Here is a 14,180-nt window from a genome sequence, read left to right as displayed (position 1 = left end):
TCTGATGGGTCCAGATAAGGACAAGGACATCACTTAGCAGTTACCATCATGGACAAAACAGACTTTACTTGGGCAAATTAGTTTGACTTACCACAAATCAAATCAGAGTAGGATAATGGGAAATAAAATCAAATCTTAGAAACATCTTCCCCTCCTTCTCCCTTCTTCCTGGGCTCTCTACCTTCTCCCTGCCAGCAGCACAGGGGCACAGGTAATGGGGGTTGTGCTCAGCTCATCAGCACAGGTTCCTGCTGCTCCTTCCTCCTTAGGGGGAGGACTCCTCACACCCTCCCCCTGCTCCTGGATGAAGTTCCTGTGCCTAAATCTGATCCTGGGAAGGGCTGTCAGCTTGCAGCCTTTGAGTTATCCCTATTATATATCTGCAATGGGGGGACTAGGACTATTACATCTCTCCAGCACTGGATTCTCTTTCCCCAGTTGAACTCTCAATTGTGTGGCTACTTGTGCATCCCAGGGAAAGCCCTATGCTCCACTTTGAAAACTTTCTGAGCTTGTGTATCAGGCAGTTAGAGGAACACTGTGCTTTCTGGTATTGCCTCATATTATGCACCTCTATAATAAAATGAAGAAGTCTGGGGTTTGAGGTTTTGGGGTTTGGAGACTTTTTGATTTCAACTGGAATATACTGAAGCAAGACAATCCAAAGAGCCCACAAGGACAGTGTTGTTACCACAAACAAAGAACTGGCCTACCCAGGGGATTTCTTTGTTTGCCTGTATTTAGGGCAAGTCTTCACCTGAGGCTTTCAAAAATGAAAACAAAACAAAACAAAACAAAACAATCTGCCATCTCATATGGTGCTATTGATGGTTCTACTGAAGTCTATTATTTTTTAGAGTCTTGAAGAGTGTGCTGAGCAACCTTGCTATTACCCAGGAGCTGGAAGAGAAATGAGAAGAGAAAGTGAAAGAAGAGAGAGAAGAGAAAGCCAGGCAAAGACACTAGGGCTGTTTAGAAACTTTTGGTTCTGCAGGGTGTCACTGCAGGAAGAAGATTAAAATCAACCTTTCTTAACAGTCCCAAAAGCTCAACAGTAATTATTTACTGCTCAAAAAACGATAAGCCTGCTCACAAGAACATTTAGTGGGTTACAGCTTTTCCATACATTACAAAAATATGAATGGGACACAAGACCCTCTCTTTGGTTCTTGCTGCAAGATCTGGCTGTTTTTTAGCAAATGTTTTTTTCCACAGAACAGAGGAACTGCCTTAGGAGACCAGAATAAAGGATTTATATTCATGTGAGCATCTCAGCTACCTGGTGGCTTACATCCTTCCCCAGTAAGTGTTATATTGGCTCTTTGCCCAGGTTTGGGAAAGGGATACCTTAATCCCACTCCCACTCCCACCTCCACTGTTTCATGGAGAGGATTGTTGGCATTTCTATCAGAGTGCTGGTAATAAACAAGTTTTCTGAATGGCTTTGCAGTCTCAGCAGCTTTCATAGTGAAAGCAGTGGGGATAAAAGAGGTGAAAAAATGCACCTTGATCAGCTGTGAGTAAAGCAGGATGGAGAAGATCCAGTAATCACTCAGCTCTGTAAGATGTCATTGCCATTGGTAGTAACAGGCCCTAAACTTTGCAAAAGTCTTGCAAGGTCTCAGAGCTGAAGTTCGTCAGGCTTGGTCTTAAACTTCTGTTGAACTGTTTGTAGTTCTGTTTAACAAGGTGTCTCATGGATAATTTGTTTTACTTTTTCTTTTGCTTTGCATGGCACCACCGAGGTTTTACAACTCTAATGCACTGATGCAGTAGTGGTCTGAATGATGGCAGAGGTTTTTAGAAGACAAGACACAGAAAAGGATATAAAGATGTAGAGGCATGCATGGGCTGGATAAGATATGGGACACTGGCATGGCACTGGGGATTTCATTGTTATAAATGGCCTCTAAACCCTGTTTTTTCCAATCTAAATAATTAATCCACAAAAACACAGTGCCTCCAAATTAATGTATTTTTCTTACCAATTGGATGGTTCAAGATATGCAGCTTCTGTTTTGTCCAGGTATCCACAAATCAAACAACCAGCCTGCACCACTAGCAATTAGCAAGTGGCAGGCTCCTTCTGAAGAGGTCAAAAGTTCAATTTCCAAAATTTCCTACCTCATTCCCCCCATAATTATCTGCTATCTGTTATTAATCTTATTTGAAGCTTTTTTTCTTTCATCTACCACAGATGAGATGTGATGAAAAGTAGGAGGATATTTTTTGGTTTTGAATGGCTGTGAGCAATATCTGGGGTGTATTGTACTGAAGGATATAGCAATCTAGTTTGAAGGAAACAAATAGACTTCTGAAAAAAATGTCTCCTGAGCTCTTTAACAGCACTCATTTTGTATGTGCAAAAGATAATTTTAACAGATTTAATCTTAACTGGGTTTTAGTGTAGTGGTTTTTTGTTGTTTGGGTTTTTTTTAATATTTTATTTTATTCCAATTTTATTTGTACCCTTTCCAAAGCTCTGGATCATTGGAGATCATGAATAAGAGTACACCTCTTAAGCACAGTTCTTATTTTACTCTTTCACATGGTGCTGAAAAAGAGTATAATAACTTCCAAAGTATTTTTTCTGAAACATTATAGAATATTCATCATAAGAAAAAGCAAAAGAAGTAAAAACAATTAAAATTATTTATGGAAAATTCATTCAAATACAAAGAAGCATTTAAAGAAAGGGTCTTGAGGAATCATCTCTTCAGGCAACATTATTGCCTCTGCTTGTAAGCAGAGACAACATGAAAAACCTGTAAATGGATGCCAACAATACGCATATATTTGAAAAAATTCAAGTCGCTCATTTTGCTTGTATGACATTATGTCACTTCTTCAATAACCAATATTTCTTCAGTTTCATCATTTGTCAGTTGATTCATATATTCTGCCTATAAAATGAAGAGTAAAATATTTCATTAGTATTTCATGCATGAAATTAGCCACGAGTTTGCAATTTTTGAGAATCTCCTGTCATTCAGACAACTGTTGTTATAAAGTAGGACTCTGTCAATGAAAGGACTGAAGCAGACATGTCTAGGTCTTCTCTCCATAACAAGCTTTCAGAAGAGGAAAAAAAGACTTATCAGCTCAAAAGCCAGAAAACTCAAATTGTTTAAACATGAAAAAGTTGACATGACAAAGGAACAGAAAGCCAAAGTATTTATAAAGTCTCACCAGTGAACCAGTGTGGCCTTGCAGATGCATTCTAGCTTCCAGAACTATCCAGAGCCAACTTAAAAGATTTCCCAAATTGCAGTAAATTTTGCAACATGCTCTCTGAATGGGCAGTTGTCCTTTGTTACTTGCAATGTCTGTCTGTTCCTTATTCTTCTCATGAGTCTCTCTAGCTCTCCACATAAGCTGGAATCTCTCTGCATCTTGCTGTACACTCTGCTTTCCATTCCCTAGAAAATCTTCCCTCCTCAGCATCACTGACATGTACTTACATGGGTCTAAATATCTGCTATGACACAACTATTTTTGTCCAGTAGTAGATTTCTCTGTTTGTTCTCTCACTATCACTGACAAACAGTCTTATTCTGCATTATTATTATGCTGAGAAGCTTAAGATCAGTACTATTCTAGGATAGCATATGGCTTATAGGAAGGGCAAGGTGAAATTGTGTATTTTCTCCACTGCCCCACATAGACTGATGACAATTCTTTTTCAGAAGGGAAAAGGAAAACCAGAAGAACTATTTGCATATTGACCTGTTCTTTCAGTGCCCCAAGAATGAGAAAAAGAAATAAAAATTATCCTGGCTTCTGTGCATCTTTCTGACACAGAAGTCATACCTTTGAGACTACAATGGACTCTTATTTATAACCTATTTCAGACAAATGTAAAGAAAACATACCTGAAAATCTGTTGGAGAGAGCTCGTGGAATGGGTACCTTGGCTGTGGTACTGTAGCAGATGTTTTTTTCAAATAAATGCTTCTAAAGTGACAAAAAGTGTTGATGAAGAAAAGACTTACTATGTAAAAATAGGAACACATACTAGAGGTCCTATGGTATTATTTTCTTCCTCTTATGAAAAAATTACCAGAAGAGTAATTAAAAACTATGTAGGGTTAAGACAATGGTATCATTATTTCTTCAGAATTTAGATTATAACGATTTATTTTATGAATTATTAAAGAATCATAGGAAGTTGTGTTTTTTTAATATCTGAAAGGGAAATATCTTCTAAAAAGGAAACGATTTGATGTACCACCCATCTACATTGCAGGGTCTGAAAATTGCACTGATATAAAGCCTTTTCCCCAGTATTGGAAAGTGTTGTGTTATATTGAACAAGTGGATAAGAAGGATGGGAATCAGAAATATAGACCCCACTTGAGGAAAGTCCAGCAGGTCCTGTCTCCTTCTGTAGTTCAGTGTCAATTTTCTCCTTCCATCCTCTCCATTAAAAGAAAGAAATTTTATGTTGGGGAAAGAAGTGTTTTTAAAACTACAGGGAAAAAAATACACAAGAAAAAATATGCACAAGAAATCAGGCTTACACTGTGCAGAGAAAAAGCGCCAGACTTGCTACCAGTATTGATAACAGAAATAACTTATATGACAAAGTAGATCCAAGTTGTTCCTTTCCTGAAAGACAAGCAATCATCAAAGTGTTGATTAATATCCCACAACAGGAATGACTGCACAGCAATCTGCTTTGCATCACAGTGTCAAGCACTGGCTGTATGGAGGGACTGATTCTTTAGCTTTTCTTTAGCTTTAGCTTTTTCTTTAGCAATTAATTTCCCTGTAACATGTGACTGAATAGAATGTCTGGCAGTATGTGGACTGTCTAAAGTAACTAGAGACTTTTCCAAGCATTCTGTAAGGAACTGAGGCTTCAAAATCCAAGGTGACAGAAAGCAACAGGAGAAGAGAGAAATATACAAAATCAGAAGTAAAAATGGATGGAGGAAAAGAGCTAGCAACAGAACTCAGAACAGAAGTTCTTTAGTCAGTTAGTTCTCATAGAAAGAAGTGTGCATGGACACCAGGGTGCTTGGAGACCTCCCTCGTATCAAGACATATGCCAGTTCTTTGTTCCTTCTCATCCTAGCAAATTACTGTGCAAATATCAGTGTGTTTCCTTCTGTAAATAAGAAGTAATAAATGAGGCAGAGAAGTAAAAATTGAGGGGAAATTAAGTGAAGGGATTTTCATTCTTACCAAACTCTACTGGTGCACTCCACTCTCCCCAGTGTGAGCTCACTAAGCAGCCATTGTCAGTTGCTCTGATTTTGACACTGTACCTTTTCTCTGCACTGAAGCTCTCAAATATGTAGGAGTTTCCTATGATGCTTCTTTCCTAAATGCAAAACAACCAGACTGAGAATTTTTTATTCTCTAGATGTACAGATATTAAGAAGGTATCAGGTAACAACTAAAAAATCATCCTTTCATAAGTTAGTTTGTTCCATCTTAATTCCTTTTGTTTGAACATTTTGGTGATAAAAAGATGACATTTGCAGTATGCTTCCCTGGCTCCTCAGCCTCTGCTAAAAGATGAGACTTGGAGAAAATAAAACAACCAAAACCAGAATAGTTTATTTTCTGTAAATGTTTTGTTCTACTAGAAGGCAATTCTTTACAGATTGGGCATTTCCTCACTGTGGATTTTTTCAAAACTGATTTGGAGTTTCACAGCCAGATTATACAGAAGGGAAAAATCCAAGATATTGTGAAACCCTTCTCAGAAGAATATGGAGCCTTCTTGAAAACCTAGATTTTCTTCTCTAAATGCTCTACATTTCAACCTAGCATAAATATTTGATTGATACTGTAATAACACTTACTGTTTTAGATGTGGTTTTGATGTTTTTCTCAGGATCAGCCTAGCAACAAGAGAAAAAAAAATTATTATATGTTTTTTGATGGGTTTTATTTGTTTGCTTTTTGGGGTTTTTTTGTTTGTTTGTTTGTTTTGTTTTTTGTTTTTTATTTGTTTTTTTTTTTTACTATAAAAGAAGTGTTCCTGCCTTATAAAAGCTTGATTTTCATAAAAGAATGTACATTTACTATTTTAAATGCTTTCTTTTAAATGCATTTCAGGGTCCTTTTACAGGCATCTAAAGGTTCTTTTAAAGACTGTGAAGTTAAGCTGTTCTTTCACTGAAAGGTTTTCCTCACCACTGGTGATCTGAAATAGCATACCCTTTAAATTTAATTGCAGAACTGACAATTAAAGAACCTAAAAAAAAAAAGCTCAGATTCCCTTGTAATTAAAATTGTATATTTTACCTTCAGAAAACAAAGTATCTAAAAAATTACTAGTTAACTTGGGCATTATTTTTTTCCCATTAAAACTTCTCTCTGTGTAGCTTTTACATTTTTCAAGACTTAATTTAACTAAGTTATGTCTCCTTGTTTTTTTTCTTTTTTAATTTTTACTGTTCAAAAAGATGAACACCCAAATGTTTCTGCAAATGCTTTAGATCTTAATTTTGATGGATAGAATACTACTGCCTGTCTTCATCCAAATGTTCAAAATATTGCAATTGCTGAAATGCATAATAACAAGTTTACAGTTAGGAGCTGGAGGACCAGGATACACTGCTCCAACAACTGGACATAATATTTACTTTTATTCAAAGACATGCTTGTCTGATTCAATTTTAAATTAAAAAGAAAGGGTACCATACTTGATAAAACTGCAATGAAGAGATGCTGTATGTACTGCCCCTTACATTTCCCTGCTCCAGCTGTGGTGCAACCATTCTGAGTGTGTATGCTTTACTGAGTATGCTTTAGCTAAATATAGACCCAAAATCCTTCAGAAAGATCACACTGTTGTCAGTAAACTGGGGCAACAGGAGAAGAAGGCAAGGTTAGATAGACAGAGGGCAGTGTGGAAAGTATGGGGCCCAAGTGGAGTTACTTAAGAGCTCTTGCAGCACATCCTAATTTACAGCATGTGTTGCTTCTTTGGACCAGTGTAGTAATACCATACCATAAACCTGACTGAGCACTAGTGGTGACTACAAGAAGTAAGAAAAAACTCAGTCTGAGTTTCTGAAAGACAGATGGCACAGGGAACTGTAGAGAGGTAAACCACAGAAGGAAGGTCCTGACCTAACTTCATCAAGAAACAGCAGGAACACAAAAAAATTGTTTTTATCCAATTTAGCAGGAGCTTTGGGGTTTTGTAGCATATTTTGAGTTCGTTTGATGTAATCCTATAACTGTCTATAATAAAGTTTTCAGGTGCTGTGGCCCATTTGCCTCTATGTGCTAGAATAGCTCTTGACATTCAATGTGGGGACCCCCTTGCCCAGTGCCTTTAAGGACCAGCTGTAGAGTGAAAAGCATCACTAGGTTTGGTGCTCTAATGCACAAGTGACAGCAGCCCTCAGCTCATGTGCAGGAGGGATAGTACATATAAAAAAGGAGAGACTTAAACAGAGACAGAGAACAGGGTGGTGGTTGAATGGTAGCGTGTATTGAAATACATATATACAAAATAGTACTAAGAGACATAATTATTCTTACCGTGTTTTCTATGACAATTTCATATTTGAAGCAATGAAGTCTTTTCACGTGACTCGTGCGAGGTGGTTGCCACCGAATTTCACAACGATGGGAAGCTTCTGTGCAGTTCACAGTGACATTTAATGGAGGGGTGAGTTTTTCTACAACAATATGGTTAGAAGCACAATTGATTAAAAACCGGTTCTCTTCACTCTGTGTTTTTTAAATTCTGGTGGATCTTGAAGCAATTAGTTTAAAAAACTGTAATTCAGCTTTACCAGAATTATTATATTCACTCTATGTTCTGAAGCAGGGCTTCCTGATTTAACACCCCAGTTGAGGAGCTTGGAGTATCAGCAGCAACAGCAAGTAAAATTAAAAAGTACAAACCATTTGTTAGATTCTACCGAGTTCAGCACAAAATCTGTGCAGGCTTGGTGTTTTTTTGTTTTTTTTTTTTTTTTTTTTTTTTTTTAAATACTGTCTTCATATGAAATAGTGTGAAATAGTATTTTAACTTAGCAACATTCTTCCACTAAAAAGAGAAAGTTTTTTTTACATTGTTAAGGCAATCTGCTTTGTTGTTTGTTTGTTTGTTTGTTTGTTTTTTGTATCATGTGAGTAAACCAAATTATAAGATTATGTTATGTGCTGCTCAAGCATCCTTAGCTAGTTAATACTTAAAAAATGATGCCTTTCTTTCAGAGAATAAATATTTGATACGGTCACAATTCTTAATATTTCAGAGTGTCTCTGCATTCATTCAGTTCATTCTTGTACTTATGCCTTTTTAGCCATCAAGGATGGGGAGAAGGGAAAAAAAAAATCTGTTCTGAGGAGCGGTATTTTAAAAATGCATGCTTTTTTTTTCAAGGAATAAATTTTTCACTCCCTTAGCATAAAACTGGAAATAAAATTTAAAAAAAAAAAACCTTACCAATTCTAAACAGAACAATCTTCTTTTTATACAACTGGATGCTTTGTCCACTTCTAGACCCATTTACCAGGAAAGTAGCTTTATTTTTTTCTATCGTCACATTCTGGAATCTACATCCTGTGTGCCTTCCATGATTATCCTCGATGTAATTCTGACATTCTGTGAAATCTTCTTTCCTTTATATAACATATTGCATGAGTTACATATTAGTGAGTTAAATATTGACGATATCACATGTCAGATCAGAAATTAAAGTTTCATAGGTTCAAACAGACCTACTTACTTTGAGGTATTCCAGTATAGGTAATATTGAGTATCTCCTGAAGCAGTCTCGCTCACATGCCAAGTGCAGTTCATGAATGAAACATTAAAAATGACACAGACAAAATTTTCAATGGCTGTCCCATTCATGCCTGCAAAGACAGGAATAATATCCCATTTCCACTCTGCAGAAATACGGTATAGGTACTCAAATCATTAAGATCTCTACAAGCTCGTTTAGTAATTTTTAGCCACCAAATTAGTAAATCCAACTGCAAATTGTTTGAGTCTTACAATTGTGTGCTTTATGATAGCAATGATTTTATCTGCACTGAGCCAGGAGGATTAACTACCATTAATGATGCTGAAGATGTGGCTAGGATTTAGTCATCTCTTTAATCAACTCAGATACAGTGATGTAGTGCAAGATAATAATAAAGAAATTGGTGATCCTTCTTTAGTGGGGAAGTTGGTCTAGATTATCTCTAGAGGTCCCTTCCGGATCTGATGGTTTGGTGTTTCTGTGAAATTACTTTTGTAACTCACTTGTTTATCCAAGGTCCAGTCTGCAGTGGGAAATACACTCATAGGAACACAGAAATATTTGGGTTGGAAGGGACCCTAAAGATCATCTAGTTCCACTGCCCCTTCCATGGGCAGGGACAACTCCCACCAGACCAGGTTGCTAAAGGCTCCATCCAGCCTGGTCTTCGACACTTCCAGGGAGGGGGCAGCCACAGCTTCCTGTGCCAGTGTCTTGCCACACTCACACTAAAGAATTTCTCCCTAATGTCTAACCTAAATCTTTCCTCTTCAGGATAAGAGCCATTACCCCTGGTCCTATCACTACGCATCCTCATAAAATGTCCCTCCCCAACTTTCCTGTAGTCCCCCTTCAGGTACTCAAAGGATGCTCCAAGGTCTCCACAGAACCTTCTCTTCTCCAGGCTGAGAAACCCCAAATCTTTCAGCCCATCTTTGTGGAAGTGCTCCAGAACTCTGACCATCTTTGTTGCCCTCTTCTGGATTTGTTCTAGCAGTTTCATGTCCTTCTTGTGTTGCAAAGTAAGTTCTCTGTCCTATGCTTATGTTAAGTACTCTGACTCTTGGCTGACCTATAAATAATTTAGGATTTAAAAAACTTGTACATCTCTTTGTTCTGTGTGACAGCTCATTACAACCTAACCCTAAGACTGCTCACTTAAGCTTGGTCCTTCAGAAATGTCACAGTTTTCAGGAAAGTATGGCATGTATTTTATCTTGATAGAAACAGGCTGCAGCTTGTTCAGACAAAGCTGAAGCCAAAGCTGAGAGGTTTCTTAAGTTAGAAGGCAATTCAGGAATGGGGAATGGATTCCCTGTGTCATTCTTCTCTCTTAGAATGTGTGATCTCCAAAGGAAATAATAACCATGCAGTACCTCTTCTTAACTATTAAAATAATAACTTGAAGGACTGGACCACAGATTTCCATGAGAGGGTTTCATTGACCTTAAGCACCACAACTGCTTGATTTTACATGTAGCTCCCTAGTTAGTCTTAAAAATTCCTACATGCCTAAGACAGGTTTAGCTCAGAAACCTCCACAGTTATGTCAACAAGTGACTGGATCCTGTCCAAGCTTCATTGAAGCCAAACGGGAACCCTCTTCCTCCTCATCTTCCCACAAGCATCTGATCATGTAGCTGGCAGCACCAATTTAAAAAGCAATACAATTTTTGAGCAGATCAAAACTCTGACATCAGTGGACACCTAGTGAAAAAAATACGTGAAGAGAGAAAGCACCTACTAAGCCTTTACCTATATGGTCTTTCAGCCACAAGAAAGCAGTGCCCTATGGACTTCCCAAGTTAAAGTCTACTTCATAGATGACTGTGCTTAGCAGTCTCAGAAAGCCTGACCCCCATTAATTTCCTTCATCACTTGTGAATGCAGGTTGTGTTTGGTTGTTTTTTTTTTTTTGTTTTTTTGTTTGGTTAGGGTTTTGGTTTGGTTTTTTGGGGGGGTGGGGTTTTTTTGTTTGTTCTTTTGGTTTGGCTTGGTTTTGGGGTTTTTTTATTGATTTGGTTTGGTTTGGTTTGGCTTGGGTTTTTTTGGGGGTTTTTTTTTTTGGTCTCTATAACATCCCTTGCCAACAGGATGAGCAAAAGGAGAATTCAAAGCGTGTGCAGCTTATCTATAAGTAGAGCTGGACAAACTAAAACTCATCTCTCAAGAGCGCCTTGGTGGAAATATTCACTTCAACACGCATCACATGGGGAGTCAGCATGCACTAGGGGGAATGCTGTCAGAAATTTGCAAAGGAGTCCCAAGAGTATCAACCAGCTGATTCTTAAAATTTTGGAAATAAAAAAAAATTGTTTAATAGATAAAAAATAGAGAACTCCTGTCAGAGAACTCCTCAGTTTCTGGAAAAGTTCCTCTCTTCCAAGAGGAAGGCTGGAACTTTTTCAGGAGTTCAGTTCAGTGACATGTCTTATGACAGTGGTGTTGGCCTAAGCATCCCCTGTCCTTCCCCACCCTCCATAAGTTTTCAGTATAGAGTTGCCTGTATCTAACTTGTGTGTAAGTTTATATAAATATATATTACAAACCTCTCCTGAGAGTCTAGTGATTACTGTACTGCACTGAGGTGATGGAGAGTTTTGCTCAGTTCTTTGGTCTGCCACAGATTCACTTTATGACCAAGGGTCAATCCAATCTGTGTACTTCATTTCCTCATTTACAAAAGAAATAGAGAAGTTTTCTTCTCATCAAGAAACTGTGAGGTAAATGCAGCAGTCTGAAGTATGATCACAGGTGCTGTGAAAAGGCCTGAGAGGCATGGACTTTGTGAAGTCCTTGGTGATGCTGCAAATCAGAAGAAAAAAGTCATTTTGAGTTCAGTTCAGATCACAGCCTGGTCCATGTGTGGACAGGCAAGCAGATGAATAATTGCCTGGCAACCCAGGAAACAGGGTGAAAGGAACTCCTAAAACGGCATTGTGGTCAAGAAAAATGCAAATGAAACCCCATCCTTGGCCTCTTTAGCAATATCCTCAGGTTTTAATATCCATAAGAAATGTATAGTGATATATTCTGATGCTCTTTAAGCTGATCAGCTTAAGCTCTGCAACCATAGCATTACACTGCCTACACAACAGCCATGATTAACTACAGAGTGTCACATTCATGCTTGTGTCAAGTACCTGCCAAGAAGATCACTCAGACATGTGAGTCAGTCTATTCCCTTTCCTGACAAGTTTATTCAGCCAAGTTTAAGATAAATGTGAGGTCAATAAAGGCCTCACTATGTTTGTTTCCTACCAGTCACTGAAACAATAGCCCTGAGGTGACCAGCCCAGAGGGATCCCTCTAAAACTAATTTATCCACCTTGGTCAGCTGAATACAGGAGGATTCATTCATTTTCCTTCTTGCATCATCTAGAACCCACATGTAAGTGCTAAACAGAAATGATGCCACTGTTCTTTTGTTGCTCAAAACTGCAATTTTTTTTTTGAAAATGCCCTTTACTCCTCTTTCTCATGCCTGTGCTAGTATCATGTGCTCCTTCTCTTTAGAAAAATTGTTGCAGTAGAAGAACAGTACTAGAGGTGGTCCAAACTTTCTGTTATGGAAGTAACATATAGCCATGTAGCTTGCAATGTCTCACTACTGCTATGATATAAACAGTGAAAAATAAGGTTTGCAATAGAAAAAACAGTAACAATTAAAAAAAAATCAACAAACATCACACTTTTAAAAATCACTATTGTAATAAGAGAAAAGACACTAACATACTTTCATTCTCCTGGTGCCTAAAGGTAGTACTCTTCAAAGGGAGTCATTCTGGCTTAATAGTAATTTTGCTTTATGGATGTAAGGGGCTAATATATGAACATTTCCAGTTCAACTGTGTTTTCAAGAGAAAATGCTCCTCAGTGCTGAAACACACAATTTAACTTAACCAGCAAAACACTGCTATGTGGATGAAGCCAGTAATACTGGAAACTCTGCTAAGTGTAAATATTTTTCATACAATTATTTGCAGACTGTAGAAAAAATGACACCATCGAAATTTTGACTAAGACATTCATCAGACAAAATACATTTGCATGTAGAGTCCACCCATCCCTCACAGTTACTTTAACAACCAAAAAAATAGCCCAAAGAAAATGCAGTATTTTTTTTCCCCAGCTCCTTTGGACTGAAAGTAAACAAGAGACAAAGACAAAGCCAAACCTACCTCCTCCTTGAAAACCCGTTTCTCTGTGGCTCTTACAGAACTGAGATACAAAAAGGACAGAAGCTGTGGAAGTACCTTGGTGGCCTACTTTGGTGTGCTTTGACAATGTGATTTCATTATTACGTTTTACTGAACAGCTCATCTAACAGGGTGTAAAAATCCTGCTGATGTCTTACTCATTTCCCTTACCCTCTACTTCTGTAATGTAAAGGGGAAAAGCATAGTGTCTATAAGACACTTTTTTTCTACAAGGAGACAAACAGATGCAGAATAGAGGGACACCCTCTGCACCACCTCATTCACTTTTTTTTTTTTTCCCCAATAATTTCTGTCACACATTTATCACATGACCATTTGTGCAGGGCACAACCTCAAAGGTAGATGAATCTATCCTGTGGCTCAAGCACAGGTCAGGTACCACAGTTTCAAGTCACACTCTATTTTCTGCTTATTGCTTAGGGTTGCAAACCAATATCACCAGATTGCACAACTTTTCCACTTGATATGTACATATTTTTCTGGACTGGGGGAATTCTGTTTGCAGACCAGGAGAATAAAATCTTCACTCTTTCAAATGAATAGAGAGTACTAAATCAACACACCACTTGTTTGTGTTCATGCCCTGATCCCAGGAAGATTCAATAATGTGAGCACACATGGTGTAAGATCAGCACAGTCAGTTGTGCATCACCCAGGAGTGGATATACACAGCTGCCTGTGTTAGCAGGCTCTGAAATAAGTAAGCCCAAGCCTTTTTTGCTATCTTCGATGCTTTTGACACTGAAGAGTGTGCTTGGGTCCTGAAAGATGTTTTTCCAGCAAAACAGCTTTCTGTGAACTGAGAAACATGGCACCTGTCTTTTCATGTACCTATAGTACAGTCTGATTCCAGCCTTTCTCATCTTTAAACAATTTTAGCAGGAAAATGAAGTCATTCAAGTAAACAACAGCATTTAAATCTGATTTTTAGAGCATTCACCTAGTACGAGCCTTACTACATGTATCTGTTATATCTCACTTGGATGAGGGGTAAATTAGACCAGATCTGTCCTGTTTCTGTGTGTCTGTATCTTGTACAGCTTCATTTCCTGCAGCCTCTCTTTTCGTTGCTCTTCTGGGCAAAGGAGGAATTGGGGGGGTTCTTGAGAATATGTTTCCTCTTCTTCAGGTCTCAATTCCTCAATTTTATTCATAGGGTAAATGACAGAACACTAGCACATTGACTGACACTTCAGGAGTTGCAGAAGGAAGGCTTTTTGTTCTATTTCCCATT

At 38.0% G+C, this 14,180-nt stretch overlaps 1 protein-coding gene across 1 annotated transcript; it reads right to left on the bottom strand.

The window, feature by feature from the left end:
• Positions 1 to 2,639: 2,639 nt before the first annotated feature.
• Positions 2,640 to 13,011, bottom strand: LOC139797582 (granulocyte-macrophage colony-stimulating factor receptor subunit alpha-like). Its single transcript, XM_071747103.1, has 9 exons — positions 12,908 to 13,011; positions 8,706 to 8,835; positions 8,423 to 8,598; positions 7,507 to 7,646; positions 5,814 to 5,852; positions 5,188 to 5,326; positions 4,521 to 4,608; positions 3,873 to 3,954; positions 2,640 to 2,903 (listed from the first exon to the last, which is right to left on the bottom strand). Exons 2-9 carry the CDS (start codon positions 8,831 to 8,833, stop codon positions 2,835 to 2,837), a joined length of 861 nt encoding a protein of 286 aa, XP_071603204.1. The 5' UTR covers positions 8,834 to 8,835; positions 12,908 to 13,011; the 3' UTR covers positions 2,640 to 2,834.
• Between the last annotated feature and the right edge of the window lie 1,169 nt (positions 13,012 to 14,180).

The sequence above is a fragment of the Heliangelus exortis genome, chromosome 1 (genome assembly GCF_036169615.1).
Source record: "Heliangelus exortis chromosome 1, bHelExo1.hap1, whole genome shotgun sequence".
Taxonomy (NCBI): domain Eukaryota; kingdom Metazoa; phylum Chordata; class Aves; order Apodiformes; family Trochilidae; genus Heliangelus; species Heliangelus exortis.
Note: the sequence above shows the minus strand (reverse complement) of the source record. Positions and strands in the feature narration are given on the sequence as shown.

Coding starts and splice junctions, on each gene's coding strand:
- LOC139797582 (XM_071747103.1), bottom strand. CDS start 8,833: ATGAATGGGACAGCCATTGAAAATTTTGTCTGTGTCATTTTTAATGTT. Junction 7,647..8,422: donor GATTGTTCTGTTTAGAATTG/GTAAGGTTTTTT, acceptor ATATTGTTGTAG/AAAAACTCACCCCTCCATTA. Junction 5,853..7,506: donor AAATTGTCATAGAAAACACG/GTAAGAATAATT, acceptor TCTTGTTGCTAG/GCTGATCCTGAGAAAAACAT.